The 25,925-nt window shown below is 43.8% G+C and overlaps 1 protein-coding gene across 10 annotated transcripts in view; it reads left to right on the plus strand.

The window, feature by feature from the left end:
• The window catches only part of SNX30 (sorting nexin family member 30), a 117,104-nt gene that overhangs the window by 24,292 nt on the left and 66,887 nt on the right, over positions 1-25,925 (plus strand). For 4 of the 10 annotated variants that reach the window (XM_081527079.1, XM_081527101.1, XM_081527094.1 and 1 more), the window contains exon 2: positions 24,251-24,442. In XM_081527079.1, coding sequence (XP_081383205.1) covers positions 24,251-24,442 — 192 coding nt within the window. Of the gene's footprint in view, positions 1-3,915; positions 4,085-10,510; positions 10,618-23,962; positions 24,230-24,250; positions 24,443-25,925 lie in introns of those variants that run through there. The other 6 variants (XM_081527118.1, XM_081527135.1, XM_081527069.1 and 3 more) reach the window with 5 other exon arrangements.

The raw sequence follows: 25,925 nt of genomic DNA on the forward strand, positions 1-25,925 counted from the left end.
ATGAAATGGACTATTTTCGATTCCTCAGATCAGTGGGATCATTCAGAATTTGTCCTTTTGTGACCCACTTATTTCACTTTGCATAATATTAATAATATTCTCCATGTTCATTCATGTCATTGCAAATGGCAGAATTTTCTATTTTAAGGCTGAATAACATTTCATTGTATGTATATATATATATCTCACATATATTCTTTTTAAGAGTTTTTGGTATGTTCTAGATACAGGTGCTCATCAGATATGTGTATTGTATCTTCTCCCATTCTATAGCTTGTCTTTTTTACTTTAAATTTGAGTGTGTGTGTGAGAAGGGGAGGAAGGAGGGAGGGAGCGCGATTGAAAATTTTTGGTGTATAGTATAGTGAATTGCCATGGCACAAAATTCAGAAGATACAAAATTTTATCTGATGAAAAGTCTCCCCTTTGCCCAGGCCCTATCATTTTGCTTCCTCTGGCAGCAGGTTACCCTCCCCAGAAGCAACCAGTTTTACCAGTTTCTGCAGAAACTTTCTAGAGATAGATGTTATGCATGAATATGAAAGTACCCACATGTAATCCTTTTGAAAGTCAAATGGCAGCATACTGGACACAGAGTCTTGTGCCTTGCTGTACACTAGTTATAGATCTTAGAGACCATTCCATATAGTACATAAATCCGTTCCTCCCTCCCCTCCACTCCCTTCCTTTTCTGTTAATGGTCGCATAGTATTCCTTGGGCTCAGTTCAGAACTTACAGTCCAAGAGTAGGAGTCTGTGCCAGTGATTCTTTTTCTTCCTTACCTGATCTTCCACGTATACCTGGGGTTTTCTTCTTAAATTAAGTTTAGCAGCCTGCTTGTATTTAGGTGTATATTTTTCTTAGATATTTCTACTGTAAAGCCTTTCAGTTTTACTGCTTTGTCTACATCCTTTTTATTCTCCATTCTTTTTTTTAGTAGAAAGGACTTGTGGCTATTTGGATTTTAGTCTGTCCTTTTCAAGGCTCCACTTTTTCTGGGCTGATTTTATCAGGTTATATTTTCATTCTTTATGTTGGGAGGATTCCTTGATTTGATCTTCTGAATGATGGATTTATTTTTAATTTCATTCCACTCCACTGTTTCTACTTTTCTGTTTAAATTGAATCTAACTTGTGTTTGTTTTAGCAATCATGTTTCTGGACATGCTGTCACAGTGTGGTGTCCACGATGATGATCCTGGCGTCGGGCAAGAGCTGACCACCTTTAGACGGAGGTGCATGGACCTTCTGGTCTGCACGTGGGGTTCGGCTGCTTCTCCCTTCTTGGAGAGGCACATGCTGTTGTCCCAAGTAATGAGATTTGCTCTTGGGCCTCCTCTGGGGCATGCATTTTTTTGGCCGTGTTATACCTATGTTTGCATACAAACATGCATATATGGCCATAAGCGATACACAGAGACCGTGCAGTCAGCCTCTGCCTGACTGCATTGGTTGGGTTGGGATGGGATGCCACACGGTAAGAAGAGGATGGAGAAGAGATCTGTGACATTGCTCTTGGGCAGGCTTCCTGTCAGGGTGGGTGGCAGATAACAGGATAATAGGCTGGGTGGACCCTTCTTAATTGAGGAAGTGGGGAGAGAGTTGCCCTGCAGATGGAGAACTTCACAGTTGATCCAAAAATACCCTTCCTCTTTTCTTTCTTTTTTTTTTTTTTGACTTTGCTGGGTCTTCATTGCCGTGCAGGCTTTTCTCTAGTTGAAGCAATCAGGGACTGCTCTTCTAGTTGAGGTGCACTGGCTTCTCATTGCGGTGGCTTCTCTTGTTGGCGAGCCTGGGCACTGGAGTGAGAGGGCTTCTGTGGCTGTGGTTCCCAGGCTCTAGAACGCAGGCTTAATAGTTCTGGTGCATGGGCTTAGTTGCTCTGCGGCAAAAGGGATTTTCCCAGACCAGAGATCAAACCGCTGTCTACTGCATTGGCAGGCAGATTCTTTACCACTGAGCTACCAGGGACGTCCCCCTTCCTCTTCTCTTCTTCAAGTTGCATTAGAAACTCAGCATTCCACTACCCTTTCCTTACCCCACCTGCCAACTCAGTGCCTGCTTCTGTTCTTAGTTACTCACTTCTGAATTTGGGGTTTTCTCAGACCCTTCCCATATCCAGCATTTCCCACCATGGTCCAGTTAGGTTTTGGTCTCTCAACTCTGGCTAAATTTGATTTTTATGTAAATTTGATCCTGTCTTATCACATCTTTTCCAGAAATACTGCAAAAATAGTTTTTTTTTGAATGATGACATCCATCCCCATTTTCCAGATTTTGAAAATAGATTTATGCTTAATTTTATATTTCATTTGTCATTTCTGTGGAATTTGATGGAATGTGAGAGTCAAGCCCAGGGCTTAGCACATACCCACTGTGGACATAGTGGATTTCGTTATTTTTCATTGGCAGGAACGTACCTGCCTCTTTCACCAGTTTCTCTCTTGTTTGTTCCCCTTCCGCATCATTTCAGTAGTAGCAGCAGCTGTTAAATTGAGTACTATGGGCTGCATGTTATGTCAGAGCTGATTTAATTGTTCTTTCACTTTGTGCCCCCTGGGTACCAGGTGGACATTGTTTTGGTTATGCACTGCACTTAACAAACCACCCCAAAATGAGGTAGGCTAAAAGACACATTTAAAAAAATTTATGTATTTATTTGGATGCACCAGGTCCTAGTTGTAGCATGTGGGATCTTCGCTGCCACATGCAAGATCTTTGTTGAAGCATGCAGGATCTACTTCTCTGACCAGGGGTCAAACTTGGCCCTCCTGCATTGGAAATGAGGAGTCTTAGCCACTGAACCACCACGGAAGTCCCAAGACACGTTTATTCTTATGCCTTGTGGCCCTGTGAGTTCCCTGGCCTTAGCTACGTGGTTCTTGCTTGGTGTCTCTCATGTGGTCATCTGAAGGCTCGCTTGAGCTGGGTGCCTAAGTTGGCTTATGGCTGGCAGTTAACTCGAGTGACATTTTCATGTGGCTTGGGCTGCTCAAGGCAGGCTGGCTGGGTTCCTGGAGGATGTCTCCCAAAAATGAGCATCCCCAGAGATGGGAAATGGAAGCTCCTGGGCCGTGTGAGAGCTGTGCCCAGAATTGGCACAGCATCACTTCCACCATATTCCACCATAGGGCCTGCGTGGATTTAGTAAGGTGGGTTGATAGCCTCCATCTCTTGATGGGGAAGTGGCCAGGGCACATTGCAGATAAACATGTGGGAATGGGAGATACCGTTATGTTTGTCCTTTAAAATACATGAACTGACCCAGACACAAAGATGACCGATCCCAAGGCCATAGATCCTCAGACCTTCTGGGACAGAGGCAGGTGGATAAACAGACAGCCACAGTGCAGGTGGTAACGTGTTTTGAGAAGGGTGGGCACAGGCATGATGAGAGCAGTGTAGGGGATATTGGGCCCAGACTGGGCAAGTGCTTGTGTGGATGGGGAGGTCTGTTAAGAAAGGAGGCATCTTGGTGGGAATATCTCTGGAGCTGAGTCTTAAAGCACACGGGATCATTAGGTAGGTGAAGGTTCTGAAACGAGTTCTAGAGATCAATTGCACAACAGTATGAATGTATTTAACACGTTGAACTGCACACTTCAAAATGACTAAGATGGTTAAGTTTCATGTTATATGTATTTCGCCACAGTTGAAAAAAGAAAGCATAGGACCTGTTTGGCACAGCCTAAGGGAAAGGAAATCACTCTAGAGTCCTGAACACTTGATGTGTGGATTTGCTGATAGCAGCTGTAAGGAGATCTCTGGGCCTTTTACTTGCACTTTTGGAAGCTGTTATCTTTACACCAAAAGAATGGGTTTCCTGCTTGCTTTACACAGACGTCTCCCTTGGTGTAGTAACACCACCATGCATAGAAACTTGCTCCTTACTCTGAATTTTATTACAGCGTTTGGCTGACTGTCATTTCTGTCCTTTGCTTCCTTGGGTGATTTTGAGGACTGGCTGCTTTCCTGGGCTTGAATTTCATAGGAAGATGAAATTCACTGGGTGTGAATATTACCATCTGCTGTTAGTCTCAGCTGACAGAGGAAAAGCACGTGGGTCATTGAAGACAAATACAGGTGGGTCATGTCTCCTGCATCTTTGTTCTTGAGAGAAGTATTGATGACACCTAGGCATGGCTGAAGATCGAAGGAGGGGACACTAGTTCTATCACCAGCATTTTCTCATAGCTAATAAAGGTAGTTCAGCCCATCAGAGTCCCTGAACCATAGTGTTGTCACCCAGCCCACAGTCTCTCTTCTTACAGGGTCCTTCCTTGCTCTTCCCTGGTAGCTCTTGGGCTTCCCTGGTGGCTCAGATGGTAAAGAGTCTGCCTGCGGTGTGAGAGACCCGGGTTCAATCCCTGGGTCAGAAAGATACCCCGGAGAAGGAAGTGGCAGCCCACTCCAGTATTCTTGCCTGGAAAATTCCATGGACAGAGGAGCCTGGCAGGCTACAGTCCATGGGGTCGCAAAGAGTTGGACATGACTGAGCAACTTCACTTTCTTTTCTTTCCTTGTTCTTCTGGCTCTGAACAGAGCTTTGAAAAAGCCATTTTATTTTGTTGTTGTCCTGAATATTTTTTTAGTGTTGTTGTTCAGTTGCTAAACTGTGTCTAACTCTTTGTGATCCCATGGACTGCAGCACACCAGGCTTCCCTGTCCTTCATTATCTCCCTGAGTTCGCTCAAACTTGTGTTCATTGTGTCAGTGATGCCATCCAACCATCTCATCCTCCGTCTTCCCCTTCTCCTCCTGCCCTCAATCTTTCCCAGCATCAAGGTCTTTTCCAAGGAGTCGGCTCTTTGCATCAGGTGGCCTAAGTATTGGAGCTTCAGCTTCAGCATCAGTCCCTCCAATGAGTATTCAGGGTTGATTTCCTTTAGGACTGACTGGTTTGATCTCCTTGCTGTCCAAGGGACTCTCAAGAATCTTCTCATTTAGTATGGTATAGTAAAAACAGCATGACTTTAGAACCAGAGATAATCTTTTTAATCTGTACTAATTTGACAGGAGAAATGATATCTTGTTTTAATGTTGATTTTGTTGTTTAGTGTTGAAGTTGAACAATTATTATTTTTTAATTGAAATATAGTTGATGTGCAACAGAGTGATTCAGTAGGTCTTTTTTGTTGTCTGTCTTATATATAGTAGTCTGTATGTGTTAATCTCAGACTCCTAATTCATCCCTCCCTGCCACCTTTTCCCTTTGGTAACCATAAGGTGGCTTTCTATGTCTGTCAGTATATTTCTGTTTGGTATATAAGTTCATTTGTATAATTTTTTAAGATTCCACATATGTGCATGTGTGTAAGTTGTTCAGTCATGTCCAACTCTTTGCAACCCCATGGACTGTAGCCCGTGAGCCTACTTTGTCCTTGGGATTTCCCAGCGATATCATATGATATTTGTCTTTTTCTGTCTGACTTACTTCACTTAATATGATAATCTCTAGGTCCATCCATGTTGCTGCAAATGGCATTATTTCATTCTTTTTTATGTCTGCATAATATTGCAGAACAATTATTATTTATTGGCCATATTTACTATATTGTCCATTTTTATATCAGGCTCCGTCTGTCTTTAATATTGTTTTTCAGAACCCTTAATATGTTAAACAATCTGTGGTCATACATGTTCAAATCCTTTTCCCAGTTTGCTGTTTATATTTTTACTTTTATTGTTTTGTTGACATGGAGAAAAAATTGTTAAATCTGTTGCTCTTCTTTTATGGATTCTACTTTTGGTTTTGGGAAAACTCTGGAAAGTTTTTCCCAAGCACAATATTTTTTATACTATTCATCTAAATTAGGAACCAGCAAATGAAGTCTAAGAGGCTAACTCTGGCCAGCTACCTTGTTTTGTTTTAAATATATATAACTCATGAGTAAAGAATTGTTGGTAACTTTCTATTTTGAAATAATTATAATTCAGTCAATTATAGATTCACCAAAAGTGTATGTAAGAAGATTCCAGGTGCTCTTTGTCCAGTTTCCTCCAAAGCTAACATCTTGCTTAACGATACCAGCAAACTGCTGCTGCTAAGTCGCTTCAGTCATGTCCGACTCTGCGCGACCCCATAGACAGCAGCCCGCCAGGCTCCCCCATCCCTGGGATTCTCCAGGCAAGAACACTGGAGTGGGTTGCCATTTCCTTCTCCAATGCATGAAAAGTGAAAGTGAAGTCGCTCAGTCGTGTCCGACTCTTAGCGACCCCATGGACCGCAGCCTACCAGGCTCCTCCACCCATGGGATTTTCCAGGCAAGAGTACTGGAGTGGGGTGCCATTGCCTTCTCCGACCAGCAAATTAACATTGGTGCAATCCTCAGAACTCATCCAGATTTCACCCGTTTCACAGGCGCTCCTTTGTGTGTACACGCATGCCTGTTGTTTGCTCTAGGCGATTCTATCACGTGTGTAGATTCCTGTAACCAGAACCACCACAGTCAACATACAGGCTCTTCCACCACAGCGGGCTCCCTCCTCCTGCCCTTTAGTAACCATGCCCACCCTGTGCTCCATGACACCTGCAGTCCTAAGAGATTTTTAATGGCATTTTTAAATGACTGAAAAAAATTTATATTTCATGACATACGAAAATTAGTGAAATTCAGACTTCCGTGTCCATAACTGAAGTTTTATTGGAATGTAGCCACACCTATTTGTCCGCCTACTGTGTAAGACTACTGCTGTACCACAACAGCAGACTCGACTTGGTGCAGTGGAGACTGTGTGACCCAAAAAGCTGGAAATATTTACTGTCTGGTCCTTTACCAAAAAAGCTTGCCAGCCTCTGATATAAAACATCATCTGGTTATTTTTTTAATCTTGTGTTTCATTCTTTTTTAAACAATTTAAGGTATAGTCAATGTATTGCATTTAATTTGGTATATGACGTGATATTTATTTTTGCACTTGCTGTGAGGATATGACTCAATTGTTTCCTAGTTGGTTAACCAAGTTCTTCATCAGCATTTATTGACTAATCTGTCCTCTCCTCAATATTTGAAATTCCATAGTTATCATATACTAAAAACTCAGATCTGTTCCATCAGTTTAGATATTGACAGGATTAATTATTTGGGCAGAATGTATACTACCCAGGATCTCTCTGGGGATGAGCAGCCCTCACCTCCTGCATTAACACTAAGTGTTCAAGCCAGATGTACCCGTGCACAGTGTGACTGACCTCTCGGGTTTATTTCTATGTGCAGACCCTGTGATGGCTCTGGCTTGATTTTTCTGGAGCCCGTGGGGGATTGCTGATGACCGCATGGAGCTATTTGTTAATGGTTTCTGGTCCTTTATGTTGGTTGAATCTTCTCTGGAGCTGGCTGGCTCTTAAAAATTCCTTTAAGAGGCAAAGTCTCTGGCACTGCTGGATTGGGAATTTACTGGTTTGAAGGTGGTGGTGGGTCTCTTGTTGGGTAGGTCCTTGTTCCGAGAGATCTCCCGTGACCAGGGGCCAATGCGGGACAGCCATAGCCTCTGCTCTGGACTCTCAGGGCTGGGCTCCAGTTGTGCATTCTGCTTTGTGCTGGCAGAGTGACCTTAGGCCCATCCTCTAACCCTCCCTGGACCTCTTAGTAGGAACATGTATAATTAAGCTCACCCCCCCATCCCACCCCTGTATTATTTTGAGGGTTGAGATGTACCATGTCAAGCTTGCACAGTACTCAGCAGAGTATGAGCTTAAAATATTTGATTTCTTTGTTTTTCGTTGACTTAGAAGTGTGTGTGTATAGGTTTTTGTCTCAAAGTCCTGTGATCTTTCTCAGTCCCAAGAGTTTGCTTTCTGTTTTGGCGTTTTGTTTTGTTTTGAGTCACTTCATAGCCCAGGCTCCCAGGGCGCTCAGCTGGCTCTCTGTCAAAGGTGGGTTCAGCTGGCAGCCAGAACCCTCTGGCCAGGCGCTGGAACCAGGAGGTGCTGACAGTCTGCGGGCTGTTTGCTCATCTGGCCTTAAGTGGACGCTGGTGTGAGATTCCCCCCATGAGTTCCTGAATGAGCGTGCTGGCTGTGACAGAGGAAAAATGACCTGAGACAGGTATCCCGGAAGCAGGTGATGGAAGGTGAGTGGGTGGAGTCTGCTCGGTGGAGGCAGCCCCCCTCCCCGGGTAAGAGTGGCAAGTCCCTGGCCACCTTGGTGTGAGCCTTGCTGAGCACAGTCATTTTGGCAGGACTTGCCCTCTCGTCCCAGGGATGGGCTTCGTGGATTTAACCACAGCACACAGGGCTGTTGAGCTTCTGTTTACTCAGTTTTGCTAGAACTTCAGGAATGTCTAATCCTCTGTAATTTACCTGTGTTTGAAACATGATCCCTCTGGTGTGGCTGGACTGTTTTTTTTTCCTGCTGAGGAGACATTCATCAGAGTCTCCCAGGCCACCTGACCTTATTGTTGGTGACTCTTCTCACCTGTCCTTTCTTCTCTGTGGCATCTCCCACCTGGCTCAGGTACCACCGGGGGCAGGGCAGGGGAGGTGCACCTGGACAATTACAAGGGCTCCCTAAATGATCCCTCTCTCGTCTCCTGTTGCTTCCCCTCTCTATTTGATCTGTGTTTGTTTGTTTTTTTTTTCTGAGGTCTTTTTGAAAACCTTACATATGATTGCCTCTTTTCTTGCCCAAAAGCTTAGCCACTGCCTGTAGGGTGCACCGCACATCTTAAGCCTGGTGTTTGAGATCCTTCAGAGTCTGGAGCTCATCGGCCCTCCATGCCTTCTTTCCAGCCACCGCCCCTGGTTCAGCCCACGAGGCCAGTCCCCAGCTGTGTCCTTTGCCTCTTACTCTGTGTCTGTCCTGCTGAGGCCGCGCTCCACGCTGGGAACGCCTTGGCCCCACCTCGAGTGGCTCTTCACTGTGTACACGGGCTTTCACAGACAATCTCTGTACCCTCCGTGCTGCCTGGCCACCTGGATAGGTTGGCCTTGCCATTTTCCAGTGAGTGTTGGTGAATTCAAGTGGTTTTCTTGCTGCCGCAGAGCTGGTAAGAGGGCTGGGATGGCAGGGTGCCTCTCCGGAGCCGGCCTCAGAGCGCAGAGTTACTCTCGCTTTCTCTGGACCCCAGCACAGCGGTGTCCCCTTATTCGTGTATTTGTCTCACTATATCATGTTGCTGTTTGTCCTGGGTCCGTGCCACACCCGCACTCCACCCCAAAACTTGATTCCTCAAATTCCCCTGCTTCTAGAATAGAACCTGGCACTCAGTGGGAACTCGATAAATGTTTGTTTGGATGAAGACATGAATGAGTAGATTTTTTTCTTTCCATATCCTCTAATTTGTGGTTTGAGGGAGGCTGGTACCCTGGTAATTAGGGTACTTAAAACGCCTGTGTGTAGGAAAACATCTCTTTTGGCCTACAGAAGAAATAGAAAGTGGTCATTATTTTGTCCCATTCCCTCTGCCATCTCACAGAGATTCCTTGAAGTAAGATGCTGAAAACGTATTTAATTATATATGTTGTAGGAAGGTAATCTTTCAGCTAAATTTTGTCAAACAACAGCTATGCCTAAAAGTGGCTTTGAAGAAAGTTAACTCTCCCTTGATCTATCAGTCCCCGCCTCCCCACAACAACCACCTTAACTAAAAAGTAATACTAATCATCTTCCCTGTGGACAGTTGACGTTTTTCTCTGTTGTGTGTGAAGTGTTAATGAACGCATCTTGAGAAATCCTTGTGCCTATTGCTGTCTTGTATACTGGCTTCAAGACAAAGCTCCACGCCTCCCCGCGGGGATGCATACCCTCCAGCCTCTGCTGCACCCCCACATGGAAGCTGCCCCCTTTCTGACTTTGTTCTTATTTATCTATTCTTTTATTTATTTATTTATTTATTTTGGGCTGTGCTGGGTCTTGGTTGATGTGCAGGCTTCTCTCTAGTTGCAGTGAGCGGGGGCTACTCTTTTAGTTGCCAAACTCAGGCTTCTCATTGCAATGGCTTCTCTTATTTTTGGAGTGTGGGCTGTAGGCACACGGGCTTCAGTAGTTGCAGGGCAGGGTCTTAGTTGCTCCTCCGCATGTGGGATCTTCCTGGATTGGGGATCGAAGCTGCGTCCCCTGCATTGGCACGTGGATTCGTAACCACTGGACCACCAGGGAAGTCCCTGACTGTTTTATCCTCATAGTTCATAGGCAGATAAGGTCGCAGTATTTTTTTTTTTTTCCTGTCATTCGTTCCTTGACTTCTTTTATCTGTTTCTGCCCTTTATGCTTGTACCCGGTCTGAAATACTTCCCCTCATCCTTATATTAATATTTACAGGGCTCGTTTCCGCCTCTGGGCTCAGAACACCCACATAGGAGGGCCAGACCAACCGGCATGAAGCACGGGGCCCTTTTCTTGCATGTCTTTCGTTCCTGCCTTTCCCACACTTTCCTTGTCTGGTTACTTGGTTGTGAAACTCTCTTGAGCTGTTTTGGTGTAGAATGTCCTACTCTTGCTTTTTCTTTCACTCCTGGTTGTTTAGGACTGTGATCAGCTGGATGTTGAGTGCCTTCTTATTTTCCAGTAAATCCGTTCACCATGGAAATAAAGAGAGATCCCCCACGTCCCGGTCCAGTCCGAGTCATGTCAGTAGGAGTATGGGGATTAGATCTGGAGCAACCAGGTAGCCAGGTAGGTCTCAAGTCTGGAAATGCATCTGTACTTTTGGATGGGAGGTGGGCACGCTTCAGGCTTCTAAAAAGGATGCCATGGGGGTTCCGTATCTCAGGCTTTGAAGAATTTCTCAGAAAACCATCTCTTTTAGCTCCTCTGTGGTTAGATGCAGATTCCTGAATCAACACAACAGTGTTTAATGCCACAAGACTAATGTTGAGAGAATCCTATTAGGGAAAGAATCCTAATAGATCAAGCAACTGTGACCTATTTGAGTACAGTCACATATTTCCTTCTAATTTGACAAGTGCTCGCCTCAGGTTAGTTTTAGGCTTGGATGGAGGTTCAAGGGCATCCCTACCCCTAAAGGCAAGGGTCTGTGTGTCATAGATCGTTGAGTGTGAGAGTGCTCAGCTAAGGAGCACAGATAGTTGAGTGTGACAGTACTCAACTAAGGAGCGATTTGAATTTGGGGAGCTCATGAAGTTCAGATATACTTCAGCTTCCTTATTTAATTGACAGAGACAGTCTAGGAGCAGTGGGGCTTAACTTTGTCCCCCATGGGTACTTTTGGGACTCTAAAAAATGCTAGGTTCTCTCCAAAGAAAGATTCAGATTTACAAGGGCATGTGCAAAATCTTGCACATTATTTTTGGCATGGGATGTCTTTGGATTCTAGAGAAAGAGTCCCAATTATGGAGGAATGGTGAGCCTCAGGTCATTTTTGAGGATGAAACACTTTTAGTCTTGCTCAATGCACAAGGCTCTTTTAAGCACAGCTGAATGGTGTAAGCATGGCCTTAAGAGTAACCACTTCACTTGAATTGGTGGTGGAGTCTTGCCCTGGGCTGTTCCTCACTTGAGTGGTTTTGGTCCTTGAAAAGGGGTTTGGTCTGAGGTGATGATTAATCAACAAGTGTTTGATCACCTCTAGATATTCAACAATATAAGTCTATTGTTTTGTCTCAGCCCTTGTTCTGAAAACCAAGATGCTTCCCTTATCTTTCCGTAGGTGTCTGACTCATTACCTCACACTGAGTGCATTCCACGTGTGCGGTGCTGTGTCAGATGGTAACAAAAAACATGTCAGTTAGGACCAGTTTGTGAGGTGAACAAATGGTACAGTTAAGGAGTGTTGTGTGAAGGGTGGGAAAGAACTAACATATATAAGGGATGATGGTAACACATTCAGTTCAGTTCAGTTCCTCAGTCATGTCTGACTCTTTGCGACCCCATGAATCACAGCACGCCAGGCCTCCCTGTCCATCACCAACTCCTGGAGTTTACCCAAACCCATGTCCATCGAGTTGATGATGCCATCCAGCCATCTCATCCTCTGTCATCCCCTTCTCCTCCTGCCCCCAATCCTTCCCAGCATTAGAGTTTTTTCCAATGAGTCAACTCTTCGCATCAGGTGGCCGAAGTTTGGAGTTTCAGCTTCAACATCAGTCCTTCCAATGAACACCCAGGACTAATCTCCTTTAGGATAGATTGATTGGATCTCCTTGCTGTCCAAGGGATTCTCAAGAGTCTTCTCCAACACCACAGTTCAAAAGCATCAATTCTTCAGCACTCAGCTTTCTTCACAGTCCAACTCTCACATCCATACATGACTATTGGAAAAATCATAGCCTTGACTAGACGGACCTTTGTTGGCAAAGGAATGTCTCTGCTTTATAATATGCTATATTATGCTATCTAGGTTGGTCATAACTTTCCTTCCAAGGAATAAGCATCTTTTAATTTCATGGCTGCAGTCACCATCTGCAGTGATCTTGGAGCCCCCAAAAATAAAGTCTGACACTGTTTCCCCATCTATTTCCCATGAAGTGATGGGACCAGATGCCATGATCTTAGTTTTCTGAACGTTGAGCTTTAAGCCAACTTTTTCACTCTCCTCTTTCACTTTCATCAAGAGGCTCTTTAGTTCTTCTTCACTTTCTGCCATAAGGGTGGTGTCATCCGCATATCTGAGGTTATTGATATTTCTCCTGGCAATCTCGATTCCAGCTTGTGTTTCTTCCAGCCCAGCGTTTCTCTTGATGTACTCTGCATATAAGTTAAATAAGCAGGGTGACAATATACAGCCTTGACGTACTCCTTTTCCTATTTGGAACCAGTCTGTTGTTCCATGTCCAGTTCTAACTGTTGCTTCCTGACCTGCATACAGATTTCTCAAGAGACAGATCAGATGGTCTGGTATTCCCATCTCTTTCAGAATTTTCCACAGTTTATTGTAATCCACAGAGTCAAAGGCTTTGGCATAGTCAATAAAGCAGAAATAGATGTTTTTCTGGAACTCTCTTGCTCTTTCGATGATCCAGCGGATGTTGGCAATTTGAAATCTGGTTCGTCTGCCTTTTCTAAAACCAGCTTGAGCATCTGGAAGTTCACGGTTCACGTATTGCTAAAGCCTGGCTTGGAGAATTTTGAGCATTACTTTACTAGCATGTGAGATGAGTGCAATTGTGCGGTAGTTCGAGCATTCTTTGGCATTGCCTTTCTTTGGGGCTGGAATGAAAACTGACCTTTTCTAGTCCTGTGGCCACTGCTGAGTTTTCCAAATTTGCTGGCATATTGTGTGCAGCATTTTCACAGCATCATCTTTCAGGATTTGAAATAGCTCAACTGGAATTCCATCACCTCCACTAGCTTTGTTCATAGTGATGCTTTCTAAGGCCCACTTGACTTCACGTTCCAGGATGTCTGGCTCTAGGTGAATGATCACACCATCGTGATTTTCTGGGTCGTGAAGATCTTTTTTGTACAGTTCTTCTGTATATTCTTGCCACCTCTTCTTAATATCTTCTGCTTCTGTTAGGTCCCTACCATTTCTGTCCTTTATCGAGCCCATCTTTGCATGAAATGTTCCCTTGGTATCTCTAATTTTCTTGAAGAGGTCTCTAGTCTTTCCCAATCTGTTGTTTTCCTCCGTTTCTTTGCATTGATCGCTGAAGAAGGCTTTCTTATCTCTCCTTGCTCTTCTTTGGAACTCTGCATTCAGATGGGAATATCTTTCCTTTTCTCCTTTGCTTTTCGCTTCTCTTCTTTTCCCAGCTATTTGTAAGGCCTCTTCAGACAGCTATTTTGCTGTTTTGCATTTCTTTTCCATGGGGATGGTCTTGATCCCTGTCTCTTGTAAAATGTCACGAACCTCTGTCCCTAGTTCATCAGGCACTGTGTCTATCAGATCTAGTCCTTTCAATCTATCTTGAATCCTTACACCCTCTGTGTCATAGATGGAGAAACTGGGGCTCAGAGAGATTGAGTACCTTACTCCAGGCCTGGTGAGGAGCAAAGCCAGAATTCAAGCCCAGTCATTTGGGCTCTAAGCCAAAGTCTTCCTTCCTGCCTTGCCTCTTCTTTTAATGACCAGAGGTAGATGGAGTGCCTTAGGGTTGGGAGAGTATAGAAATGAGACCCTTAGACTGAATATCCCCAGTAGGTCTTTTTTTTTTTTTTACTTAAAAATTTTATTTGGCTGAACTGGATCTTAGTTGCAGTTTGTGGGATCCAGTTCTCCTGACCAAGGAGCGATCCCAGGCCCAAGCATGGAGTCTTAGCCACTGGACCACCAGGGAAGTGCCCCCAGTAGGTCTTCATGAAACGTTGTTTCTCCTCTGTTGATTACCATCCACCATGTAGCTTTTTCTCAGCTGGTCTTCTGGAGCTCTTTATGTGCCCGTGTGCCTCACTCGCATTGTTCTGTGGAGTGTCTGGGTTATGTGGAGTACCACAGCACTAGATGGGAGAGCAGAGACCTGAAATCCTCCCATTGCTGCCTGCGTGACCTCCTACATGCAACTTCTGAGTCTTTTCTTATAAGTGACACAAACAACTAGGCTGATCTGAGGGATTCTCCACCCCAGACCCCTACGTGATTTTGATGTAGAAATGTCAGGGAGGAATGCCTTTACTGCTGAGCTTTCAGTTGGCAGAATGCATCAAGGTGGGAAGAAAAGAGGTTTTCAGAGAGATTTTTAGAGTTATGTTCTCTTTGTTGGGTACTTTGGCTGAGGTTTAATTCATGTGTGCAGAAATGGCCTGGCCTTTTCATTCCTCCACATCATGCATGTACTTGACCAGCAACAGAGTTAGAACCTTTGTCAGTGTGGGTCCTAGGTATCATTCAGTTAGGGACAAGCTTGCAGAAATACCTCTCCTCCTTCAGTGGTAGTGATTTCTCAGCCTGGAATGTCCAGACCAACCTCTCCCACTATCTTGTTTTTCTGTTCAGCATATTTTCTTGCTCCTCTCGAGTTGCCCCAGCAGCCTTCATTTTGCGTGGACCTCCATCGTATCCCATGTTGTTTTGCATCATAGGTAGAGGTTTTTGTGGCCACGGTCCAAGCCAAATTGAGTCATCTAAACACAGGTATCACATCCTTGTAGCTCTGTGTCAGCACTTTGACTAATGTGTGTTAAATGTTTCACTCTGTGGTTGAACAGTATATCCTCTTTAGAAGAATGGTAAGAGATCATGTTTAAATTTATCTGAGAGTAGGAGAAAAACCTTTCCTCCCAAGAATCGCAGGAATGTCTGGAGAGTCTTAGAAAAAGCTGGTAGTAGACGTTGGAAGCTGAGCTGAAGAATGGGCGTGGGCTCTTGCTCTCCATTTGTAATCTTGTTGGAGGTTGTCTTTTGGGTCAGGCCGGTAGAGGATTTTACTTGAAGGGAGTTTTTCTAATAGAAAAGCTGGGGAAACAGTTTCAGTTGAAATGACTTTATTAACCTACAAATAATTAAAAGTGATCTCTTAACCCATGTCTAAAGAAGAGTCTTTCCCTTATAAGTAATGCTCCAGAATCCGAAGTGGGAAAATGTAAGTCTTTTCAGGGAAGATGCTAACCTAGACATCACAGACTGCTGGGCTGTGGGAACTTGGGGACACTTGTGCAAGCAACCTTGGAGGTTTTAGAGAATATTGGAGATGAGATTCTAGGGCAGGGGTGGAAAGGAAGGAAGACTGAACTTCTGCTGATGAGCAAGTAAGAGTTCTAGGACTTAGGTCACATGGTTAAGATGAATTTTATGTAACTGCCTAAAAAAAAAACTGTACCTCTTAAAATTCCATGTTCTTACACTATTTCCATGTTCCATACACTATTTCCTGCCCAGATTAAAAAAAAAAAATTGCATAGACATTTTTGGGACTTCCCTGGTGGTCCAGTGATTAAGATTCTGAACTCCCAATACAGGGGGGGTTTGATCCCTGGTCGGGTAACTAAGGCCCTTCATGCTTTGTAGCTCAGCCGCAAAATAAATTGCATAGACATTTTTATAATTATATGTATTAGGCTTGCTGTGGTAGTGAACAGCTCCCAAAATACAGAGGTTTGCAGCAAGCATTCATTTCTAGGTCAAGTTATGTGTTGGTGGCTATTAGTCCGTTGCTATGGCTCTTTTCCACAAGTCTCCGTTCTGAAAGCTCAGCCTGTTTGGTACGTGCTAGTTTCAGAGCAGAGGAGAGAAGAGACCGTGAGAGCTGATGGAAACATGCTGTTGCTCTTAACGTGGCTGCTCCCATCTGGTGTAGGTCACATTTGCTCATGCACTATTGGCCGAAACAGGTTACTTAGGGAGTGGGGATGAGCCTTCCTGGCGGCAGTCACTTGGCATTAGTGAGGGTATATAATCCTCTTAAAGGTATGGAGTGAATAATTGCGAACGATAATACAGTCTACCATACGGTTTGGTTTCTGTCCTCTCCTTTTGTAGCTGAACCACGTAGTAAATGCCTTACCTGGATTTAGACTTACCATTTCAGAATGCTTTAAATGCATTTTCTCCCTATTATGGGTATCACAATTTTAGATTAATTTTTTAAAAAACCAACCTTTTGCCAGAAAGTGATGTGGTACATCACTGCATGTTTGGCTTGAATGATTGCAGTGCACGGAGCCCTGTTGTACATTGTTGCTTTAGCTCAAGTCTCCAGAGCGATATGAATAAAGGGGTGATATTAGGTATCAGAGTCTTGTTTCTGAATTTAATAGACAATGCCTTCAGGGTTTCATATTACTTCCTTCTTTAAAACTATATTACTGAGATCCAATTCACATACTCCAAAATTCATCATTTTAAAGTATACAATTGAGTGGTTTTTAGGGTACTCACAGCGCTGTGCAGCCATCATTAATGTTGAATTCTAGATTATTTTGTCACCCAAAAAATAAACCTCGTATTTATTGTGTTCACTCCCATTTCCTCTTGCCTCCAGCCCCTGGCAACCAAAAGTCTGCTTTCTGTCTCTCTGATTTGCCTGTCTGGCAAATTATATAATTCCATATAAATGGAATTATGCATGTGGCCTTTCATGTCTGGCTTCTTTCACTTAGAGCAGTGTTTTCAAGGTTCATAGCTGATGTTTTCTGATATATACTCTTTAACATATTTAGGGATCTTTTTTTTCTTAATTAGAGGTTTTAATGGAATGAGTGATATTTACCAGTGAATGATGCCAACAAACATTTTGGCAGATGTGGGAATGATTATAATTGACAGTGATCAGTTAATGTAATACATAGCATTATAACTTTCTTAATGTTAAATAATTTTTGATTTCCTGGAGAATGTTGGACTCAACCCTGATATATTATTTTTCTTTCTTTCTTTTAAAAAACAATTCTTTTAATGTACCATTTGCTGTTACTTTATTGACAAAGTTTACACTTAATCTAATTTCCTTTTTTTGTCCTACTATTTTAATATCATATATTCCCTGATGGCTCAGACAGTAAAGAACGTGCCTGCAATGCAGGAGACCCTGTTCAATCCCTGAGTCAGGAAGATCCCCTGGAGAAGGGAATGGCCACCCACTCCAATGTTCTTGCCTGGAGAATTCCGTGGATAGAGGAGCCTGGCGGACTACTGTCCATGGTGTTGCAGAGTTGGATGCGACTAACACTTTCAATTTTTCATAGGTAACTCCTATAATAAAATGATTTGAAACCTTCCTCATTTTTTAAAGTGTTTTGGAGTGTTTGACCAAAACAGAGCTTTTTCCTTGAGGCTAATTAGAGCTCAGCTGTAAAGCCATTGGGACTTAGCTCACCTTTCAGTAAAAGTTCTCTGACAACAGTTCTGAGGTTATTTATTTGTTTAGGTTTTCTAGCTCAATTTAATTTCTCCTTGGCTATACATTTTCCTGCAAAGTCATCAAATTCATAGAGACTTACAGATTTATTAACATAGCTATTCGTAGCACATCCTTATAATTTATAATCATACATAGAGGTAAGATTTAAACCGTTATTGCCTGCTCATTTTCCTCCTCTTTCTATATTGATCAGGCTTCCTAAGTGTTAGTTTATGTAATTCGTCTTTTAGACGAATTAAATTTATAACTTAAAAAATTTAAAAAAAACACATTTTTTGGCCAGGCAGCATGTAGGACCTTAGTTCCCCGACCAGGGATTGAACCTGTGCCCTCTGCCTTGAAAGCGCAGAGTCCTAACCACTGGATTGCCAGGGAAGTCCCCTGTTTGTTTTCAATTTATGCTTTAATTTTTGTAATCCCTCTTCTACTTTCTGTTGACTTTTCTTTTTAAATGAGAGTACAGAGTAAATGTGAACTAAAGTGTACTGTTTCATGGGATAAATATTTTTCAAATGTATACATTTATCTGCTCTTAAGGACTGTTGCTTTCCTCATGTTTCAGCTTTCTTGGGTCTGAATGATGAGTTAATATAGGCTGGATAGATTTTTTGGTTTTCTTGGGTCTAAGGAGGTAATACAGGCCTGCTAGTTGCCTCTCACCAGAACAGGTGAGTAATTGGATACCCTGCTTGCACTTGATGTTACATTTTTCTTCTTGGACTATAGGTTGAGTTGAGTGACCAGTTGACAGATCAGTTGAGTGGTCTCTCTGTGGGAAAAAGCCCTAGAAGAAAGAAAGCCAGGGTCAGGGACGGTCGGTTAAGAAGATGTGGCTTGGTTCCTCTTGTTGTTTGTGTCCAGTATAGCCTGGCCTCTGCCTTGTTTTAGGTGCTCTCCTCATCTCGTAGCTGCTGCTAAGTCGCTTCAGTCGTGTCCGACTCTCTGTGACCCCATAGATGGCAGCCCACCAGGCTCCACCGTCTCTGGGATTCTCCAGGCAAGAACACTGGAGTGGGTTGCCATTTCCTTCTCCAATGCATGAAAGTGAAAAGGGAAAGTGAAGTCGCTCAGTCATGTCCGACTCTTTGCGACCCCATGGACTGCAGCCTGCCAGGCTCCTCCATCCATGGGATTTTCCAGGCAAGAGTACTGGAGTGGGGTGCCATTGCCTTCTCCGTCATTTCGTAGAGTCCAGCCTTTTCAGAATGTGCAATGTTGCTTCCTCTGTGCTTGGTGGACCCATCCAGGGCAGCTGACTTCATGAAGGTGCAAGCAGGCACCTTCTTGTTTCTCTGACTTTTCTTTTGTTCAGGATGCCTTGAGAGTCTCTGGCAGGCTCTTCGGAAGCTAGATCATCGTGGTGCCCACATTTCTCTAACGGTACCAAAAAGAGAAACTGCAGTATCTTAGCATGACTTGTTTTCATTACGTCCGTGTTGGCTCCTAATGTATACTCTTTCTTTCCTAAACTCTGTGTTTAATATAGCAATAGAATTTTACTGATGACTTCCATTAGTTTAATAACCTGTCTTGCAGTTGGCTGACCATGATGTTGGATCTTTTTACTGAAATTCTTTGAATAAGGGGAGTTTCCAAAGTGGCCTAGTTATGTATTTCTCTTCCTAAGTAAAAAGGGGCAGCTGGGAGAAGAAATTCTCTTATAACTGAAACTGCATAGTAAGAATTGATCATTTGGAGCAATGAGAAGTTTTCATTTATTTGTCCACTCTGTAGTTGTAACTCTCACAAGGGGTACTGTAGATAGATCTATTGTTACAGTGAAATGTTAACAAAGATGTGGTTAAGGCAGGGACTGTGACTCTAGGTGTAATTTTAACTTTCAGCAGCATTTATTGTTTACTGTGAACCCAGCCCCATAGTCTATAAGGGTATGCAGGAATACATGCAGACAAGTTGACTTGTGTGTGTGTGTGTGTGTGTGTGTGCGAGAGAGAGAGAGAGTATTTTAATAGTGATGTAGAGCCTACCATGTTCCAGGTACTGTTCTCCAGTTGCCCATATGTTAACTCAATCTCATTACACCCATTTTATAAGTGAGGAAATCGGGGCATAGAGAGATTAGGAATTTGCTGAAGTCATGCTGCTAGTAAATAGTGGAACCGGGGTTCAAAACCAGGCAGTCTGGCTAGGTTGGCCTGTTTCATTCTCATTCAACTGGCATTTATTGAGTATGTTATATTGGCAAGAGATTGAGTTGGATCCTTTCCAAAACTCATTCATTCATCAAATACTTACTGAGTACCTACTATGTGTCAGAGAACAGAGGGGTAGACAAGACAAAGTCTCTGCTCCTGTGGAACTTATGGACTGGTGGGGAGTCAGACAGATAATCAGTTAATATACAATACATTTTCAGAGAGAGGTGAGTCCTGCGATGAAAATAAAGCCAGGGAAGGGACTGGAAAATGCTGGAGGGGTGCAGGGCTATTTTTAGATTTTTGTGGGCTGAGAAGGCCTCTCTGAGTGGGTGTCATTTGAGCAAAAACCAGTTTGAGGAGAAAAGCCAGCCCAGTGGCAATCGGAGCGGGGAGAGCCATGTGCAGGCAGAGTGAGCTGCAAGCATGAAGGCCCTGAGGTCAGGATAAGCCAAGGCCAGAGTGTGTAGAGCAGGATGAGCTGAGGGGAAGGGGAGGATGTCTGGAAGGAGGTCAGAGACAGTGATCAGATCATGCTGGCCCTGCTGGGTTATGGGAGGGAATCTGGATTTTATTCTGAACATGAGAGGATGGAAGTCTTGGAGAGTTTTGAGCCAGTGTGTGTATGTGTGTGTGTGACGTGTTTTCATTGACATTTTTAGAACACATTCTGGCTGCACTAAGGAGGACTGACCATAAGGTAGCAGCAAGGAAACAGGAGGCTTTTGCGTTGAGCCAAGGGGCTCTCTCACTTCTCCCATCCTGTAATTCACGTTAGTTGCAAAGGCATGGGTCTCCCACAGGGCCTGCTCAGGTCTCAGTGAAGCAGACATGCTGCCCAAGGATTCCAAGGGCAGAGAAGTCAGGTCACTGAGTCCACCTGACCCCCTGCCCTTCCTCTGAAGATTTTCATATATTCTCTTTATGTTTGTTCCTCATGGGGACAGTATCTTGAGAGGGGTTATCTGGGGAATAATGTGTATTCAGACCCTAAGGGAAAATGTTTGCATTCCTGGACTTGTTTTAAAAACAAGATGCTTTGTGTTTACCCAAAAGGATTTATGGCCTGAGAATGGAGACAGGGGACAGTGTTGGGTTGGGGAACGCTACACAAAGGGGATTCAGCTTGATCACACCCTTGACCCCAGAAGCCTGGGCTCAACTCAGCAGAGTGATGACTGGCCTCCATACGTTTGAACACAGTCCTCAACTTTTTCGAGTCTGCTTCCTCATTGGTAGAGATAGTGTGTGCCTGCTAACCTCACAAGGTTGATTCAGGGGGCAGTGAAATAGGAATGTGGAAGCCCTGTGCACAGATGTGCCGTGGAACTCGAAGACGGTAGCGTCCCTTTTTAGGAAATTCCAGGCATATCGCTCATTAGCTGTGCATATCTGCTCACGTAATACCCCAGGGAACACCTTGTAGGATGGGTACAGGTGTTTTCCCTGGTCGTGTAGTCATAGAGGAAAGAATCTGCTATGTGACAAGGTCTGGTTGACGTGGTCTTGTCCTCCCCAAATCCCACTAATTGACTTGAGAACTGAAGTTCCCACTGTCTGGCCAAGACTTTTCAGACCTTCTTGTGGCTGTTCCTGGAGGGTTATTGACTGAGGTCCCCAGAGCAAAGGTTAGGGGAGTTGGCTGGAGTCATGGGGGGACCTGCAAACAAACAGATAATCACGCACACACACAAACAAGGCACAGTTACAGTTGTCGGGGATGCAGTGCTTGTGGATAACTTATATATGTAAACAAATGATTAAAACTATGAAAATTGCTTCCACGGATGCATCTTCAAGGTATTGAGAAGGCAGTGGGCGTGGATCCAGGAAGGATTCCAAGAGGGTGTCATTTGGGCAGATTCCTGTGAGATCCTTGGAGCCCCCTGCATAGAAAGAGGGGTGTGTATATGCCGTGCAAGCCATGATGAGCAACAGGAAACAGCATAGTGAGTTCCAGGATCAGTTCAGGCCAGATTGTGGAAAATTGCTGTCTGAGCTGACTTATCTGACTCCAGGTTTTGAATTCTTTCATTCTTTTGTGCAATGTTTAGCCGTAGATGATGAAGCTTTTCTGAGGCCCAGTGAGCTAGAGTTGATAAAAAAAAATCAGAGGGGGCCCCTCAATGTCTAGTTGAGTGTCTTGTCTGAAGTCAGCATTTAAATATTTACTGAAGAGATAAAGATGTGATGGTTGTCTCAGAGCTCCAGCGATGTCCTCTCGTGGATCCCTAGACCCTGGGTTAGGGACACTGCATACCCCATGGCATCAGTGTGCTGAGGAGGCAGTTTGCAGGATACTGCTGTATCAAGGTTCTGTGGTCCACACGAGAGCAGCTGCTGAGGGGCTTGCCATCCCAGCTACAAGCCCCTTGACTGAGAAGTGGAGGAGTGGGGTCCATTCCCACTGAATATCTTCTGTGAAATGGTACCCTTTCAGGTATTAAAAAAGTATTTTTGATGGCTTATGTTAAGCATGTGATTAAGTTATCTGTGGTCAGGGAGACAAAGGAAGGTGCTTGTTTTGTTTACTTTCCGTCACCCATTGAGTTGGGTAACATTGCCCTTGACCCCAGACTGTGCTTCTCTCTGCCTTGTTCCAGACCCTGTTCCCAGATGTGCCATGTTCAGCTGGAGCTCATGGATATGATGGCTTGGTTGACTTTTCATTTCCTGTATGTTCTTTTCTCTGGGGGCTAAGTCATATGCAGCCTGCACACAAGAAGACATCATTCGGAGGAAAGCACCTCCCCGCCCCCAGCCTGTGATCTGACTGCCCCACAGGTCAGGAATGCAGAAAACATTCCTGACCAAGGCCCTTTGCTTAGTGTCATGTCATTTGCTTGCCATATTCCTTACTTTTTGCCTTCTAATTTTTCCAAGGTGACATTCAGAGGCTTTCACATCTGCTAGGACAGGGTTTTGTTCTCTTGTCAAATCTTAAAACCAGAAAAGCAGCAGGAGCATAAGGTAACTGGAAGAAAAGCAGAAAAGGTAACTGGAAGACTGCATGTTTTTTGATATTAAAGGGACATAATTGATTCAAGTGGCTTCCTGCTGAGACCTAAGAAGAAAGAAGTCCCTAAGTTTTTAATCTTTCCTTCCCTTTCTTTTCTGGCACTTGCTCTCCCCACCTCCTTTAAGGTTTTCTATTGTGGAAAATTTTAAACAAATATGGAAGAGGAGAGAGTTTATAATGAATCTGCAAGTACCAGCTTCAGTAATGATCAACTTTGGTGCATCTTGACTCTTTGTGACCCCATGGACTGTAGCCCACCAGACTCCTCTGACTGTGGAATTCTCCAGGGAAGAAAGAATACTGGAGTGGGTGGCTATTCCCTTCTCCAGGGGATCTTCCTGACCCAGGGGTTGAACACGGGTCTCCTGCTTTGCAGACAGTTTGTTTACTGTCTGAGCCACCAGGGAAGCCCATTACCCACCTATCTGTCCTTAATTAAACAAATGTTAATACCACACATTCTATCATTTAATCTATGAATACCATAGTTACATGTTACTAAAAGATGAAGACTTTGTAAAATCATCATACTTTCATTACCACACCTAATAATTCCTCCATGTCATCAAATAATTATTTGATATTAAAATTTTCATGAATATCCAAAAATGTTTTAACCCTGTGTTTTAATCAGGACCCATTGGAACTGTTGATAGATCTCTTAAATTTCTTTACATCTATAGGTGTTCTTTCCATCTCTTTCTCTTTTTTTTCCTTGCAGTTTATTTATTGAAGAAACTGCATCTTTAGTTCTCTTTAGTTTCACATAGTGTAGATTCTGCTTATCATGTCCTTGTAGATTGTTTTAACATGTTCCTCACTCCTCTGTGTTTCCTATAAATTGATGTTGTGTCTAGAGCTTTGTTCAGGATATAGATTCAGTTTCCTGGGAAGCATACTTAATAGATAGTGGTGTGAACTTATTCCAGGTATATAATGTTTATCTCTTCATGATGGTTGGTTGAGTTTTCAAATGTGTTAGGTATTTAAGAGGGTTCTGGCCCTTTAATGTTCACCTGGGCGGTCTTGAGAAGGTGGGGAAATGAGAGAATGCGGTGTGCTCAGGAGTTCCTTCTCTGTCCAAGTCTGATGATGCAGGTGGCTCTTAGGTTCTCTGTCCCTGAACTATTGGTTCCTGCGGCACTGGGAGATGAATCAACAGGATTTGGTGGAGAGCACTGCCTGTTGTGTGTTTGTTTTGGTCATAAAAGGCTCTGTTCACTTAAGAAATGTTAAGAAAGGAGAGGATCAGATTCTCTGAAAGTTGTCTTTGTATTTAGAGATGTTTCTTGCTTTGGCTACACCAGCCACTTTTGCTGGTGTTCTCTAGGAGAGTGTTTCAGCTCATGTATCAGGTGATTCTTTTCTTCCCTCAGGATCTCATTTTGCCCAATGGCGGTACTCCAGCAGGCACTGCGAGTCCAGCTTCTTCATCTTCCCTTCTCAACAGACTTCAGCTTGACGATGACATGGACGGTGAGACCAGAGACCTCTTCGTCACGGTTGATGATCCTAAGAAGCATGTCTGTACCATGGAGACCTACATCACGTACAGGATCACCACCAAAGTAGGTCCCTTTGTTCTCTCCCACCTTGTGTGCAGGGTCTTGGAGAAGTGGTCCGACCGCCAGGATTCCTGCCTTTTCTTTTTCCCTCCCTCTGCACAGCTCTGTTCACCTTTATCACGGTTGTGGGTACAGCTTTTTTGGAGAGTGGATATATTCAGATTTAAAAGGATTATATGTAAGTTTTTTCTTTTATCTTAAAATGGAGGAGAAATTGTGACTCTAGTCTTTCAAATTTAGTCACAGAAAGTAAGACACTTACTTTCTATGCTGATAGTGTTTAACATGTTAATATCTCATTACTTTCTCTCTCTGTTTTTTTTTTTTTTTTTTTTTGGCTGCACTGTGTAACATGTGGGATCTTAGCTCCCCAAACTGGGATTGAACCTGAGCCCCCTGGACTGCCAGGGAATTCCCAGAATCTCTTTACTCTTGAAATTTATGAGTGATTGTATCAACCTGAAGCTCTGTGATGAGACCATGATTTTAATCTGGTGTCATTAGACTTGATGTCAAAAAAGGATGGGAACTAATATTTATTGACTTTCTGCCATGTGCCACTGTGTTACTGCCTGGTCTTTTCTGCACTGGTTGACATTTGAAAATTTGTATATGCACATGTGCTAACACAGTTTTCCCCCATCTCTTTTGCCACTAGGTAATATTCCTCAGCATTGCTAGGTGCTTCAACGTGTATTATGTCCTCGGAGGTCCTAGGTTGATACGTGTATTCCCATGAATCATTTCTAGTTACTTATTATTTTTCCCCTTGTTGTTGTTCAATCACTAAGTCATGTCTGACTCTTTGAGACCCCATGGACTGTAGCCAGCCAGGCTCCTCTGTCCATGGGATTTTCCAGGCAAGAATACTGGAGTGGGTTGCCATTTCCTTCTCCAGGGGATCTTCCCTACTCAGGGATCAAACCTGCGTCTCCTACATTGCAGGTGGGTTCTTTACCACTGAGCCACAAGGGAAGCCCTGGAAAAACCAGAACTTTGACTATATGTACCTTTGTCAGCATTTTTCACCCTGCTGCTGCTGCTGCTAAGTCGCTTCAGTCGTGTCCAACTCTGTGCGACCCCATAGACAGCAGCCCACCAGGCTCCGCCGTCCCTGGGATTCTCCAGGCAAGAACACTGGAGTGGGTTGCCATTTCCTTCTCCAGTGCATGAAAGTGAAAAGTGAAAGTGAAGTCGCTCAGTCGTCTCCGACTCCTAGCGACCCCATGGACTGCAGCCCACCAGGCTCCTCCATCCATGGGATTCTCCAGGCAAGAGTACTGGAGTGGGATGCCATTGCCTTCTCCAGGGGATCTTCCCTACCCAGGGATTGAACCTGTGTCTCCTACATTGCAGGTGGGTTCTTTACCACTGAGCCACAAGGGAAGCCCTGGAAAAACCAGAACTTTGACTATATGTACCTTCATTGGCATTTTTCACCCTGGGGTCAACTTATTTTTTAGCCTGTAGTTAGTGAAATGCAAAA

The sequence above is a fragment of the Giraffa tippelskirchi genome, chromosome 1 (assembly GCF_054371585.1).
Source record: "Giraffa tippelskirchi isolate mGirTip1 chromosome 1, T2T-mGirTip1v1.2.pri, whole genome shotgun sequence".
NCBI lineage: Eukaryota > Metazoa > Chordata > Mammalia > Artiodactyla > Giraffidae > Giraffa > Giraffa tippelskirchi.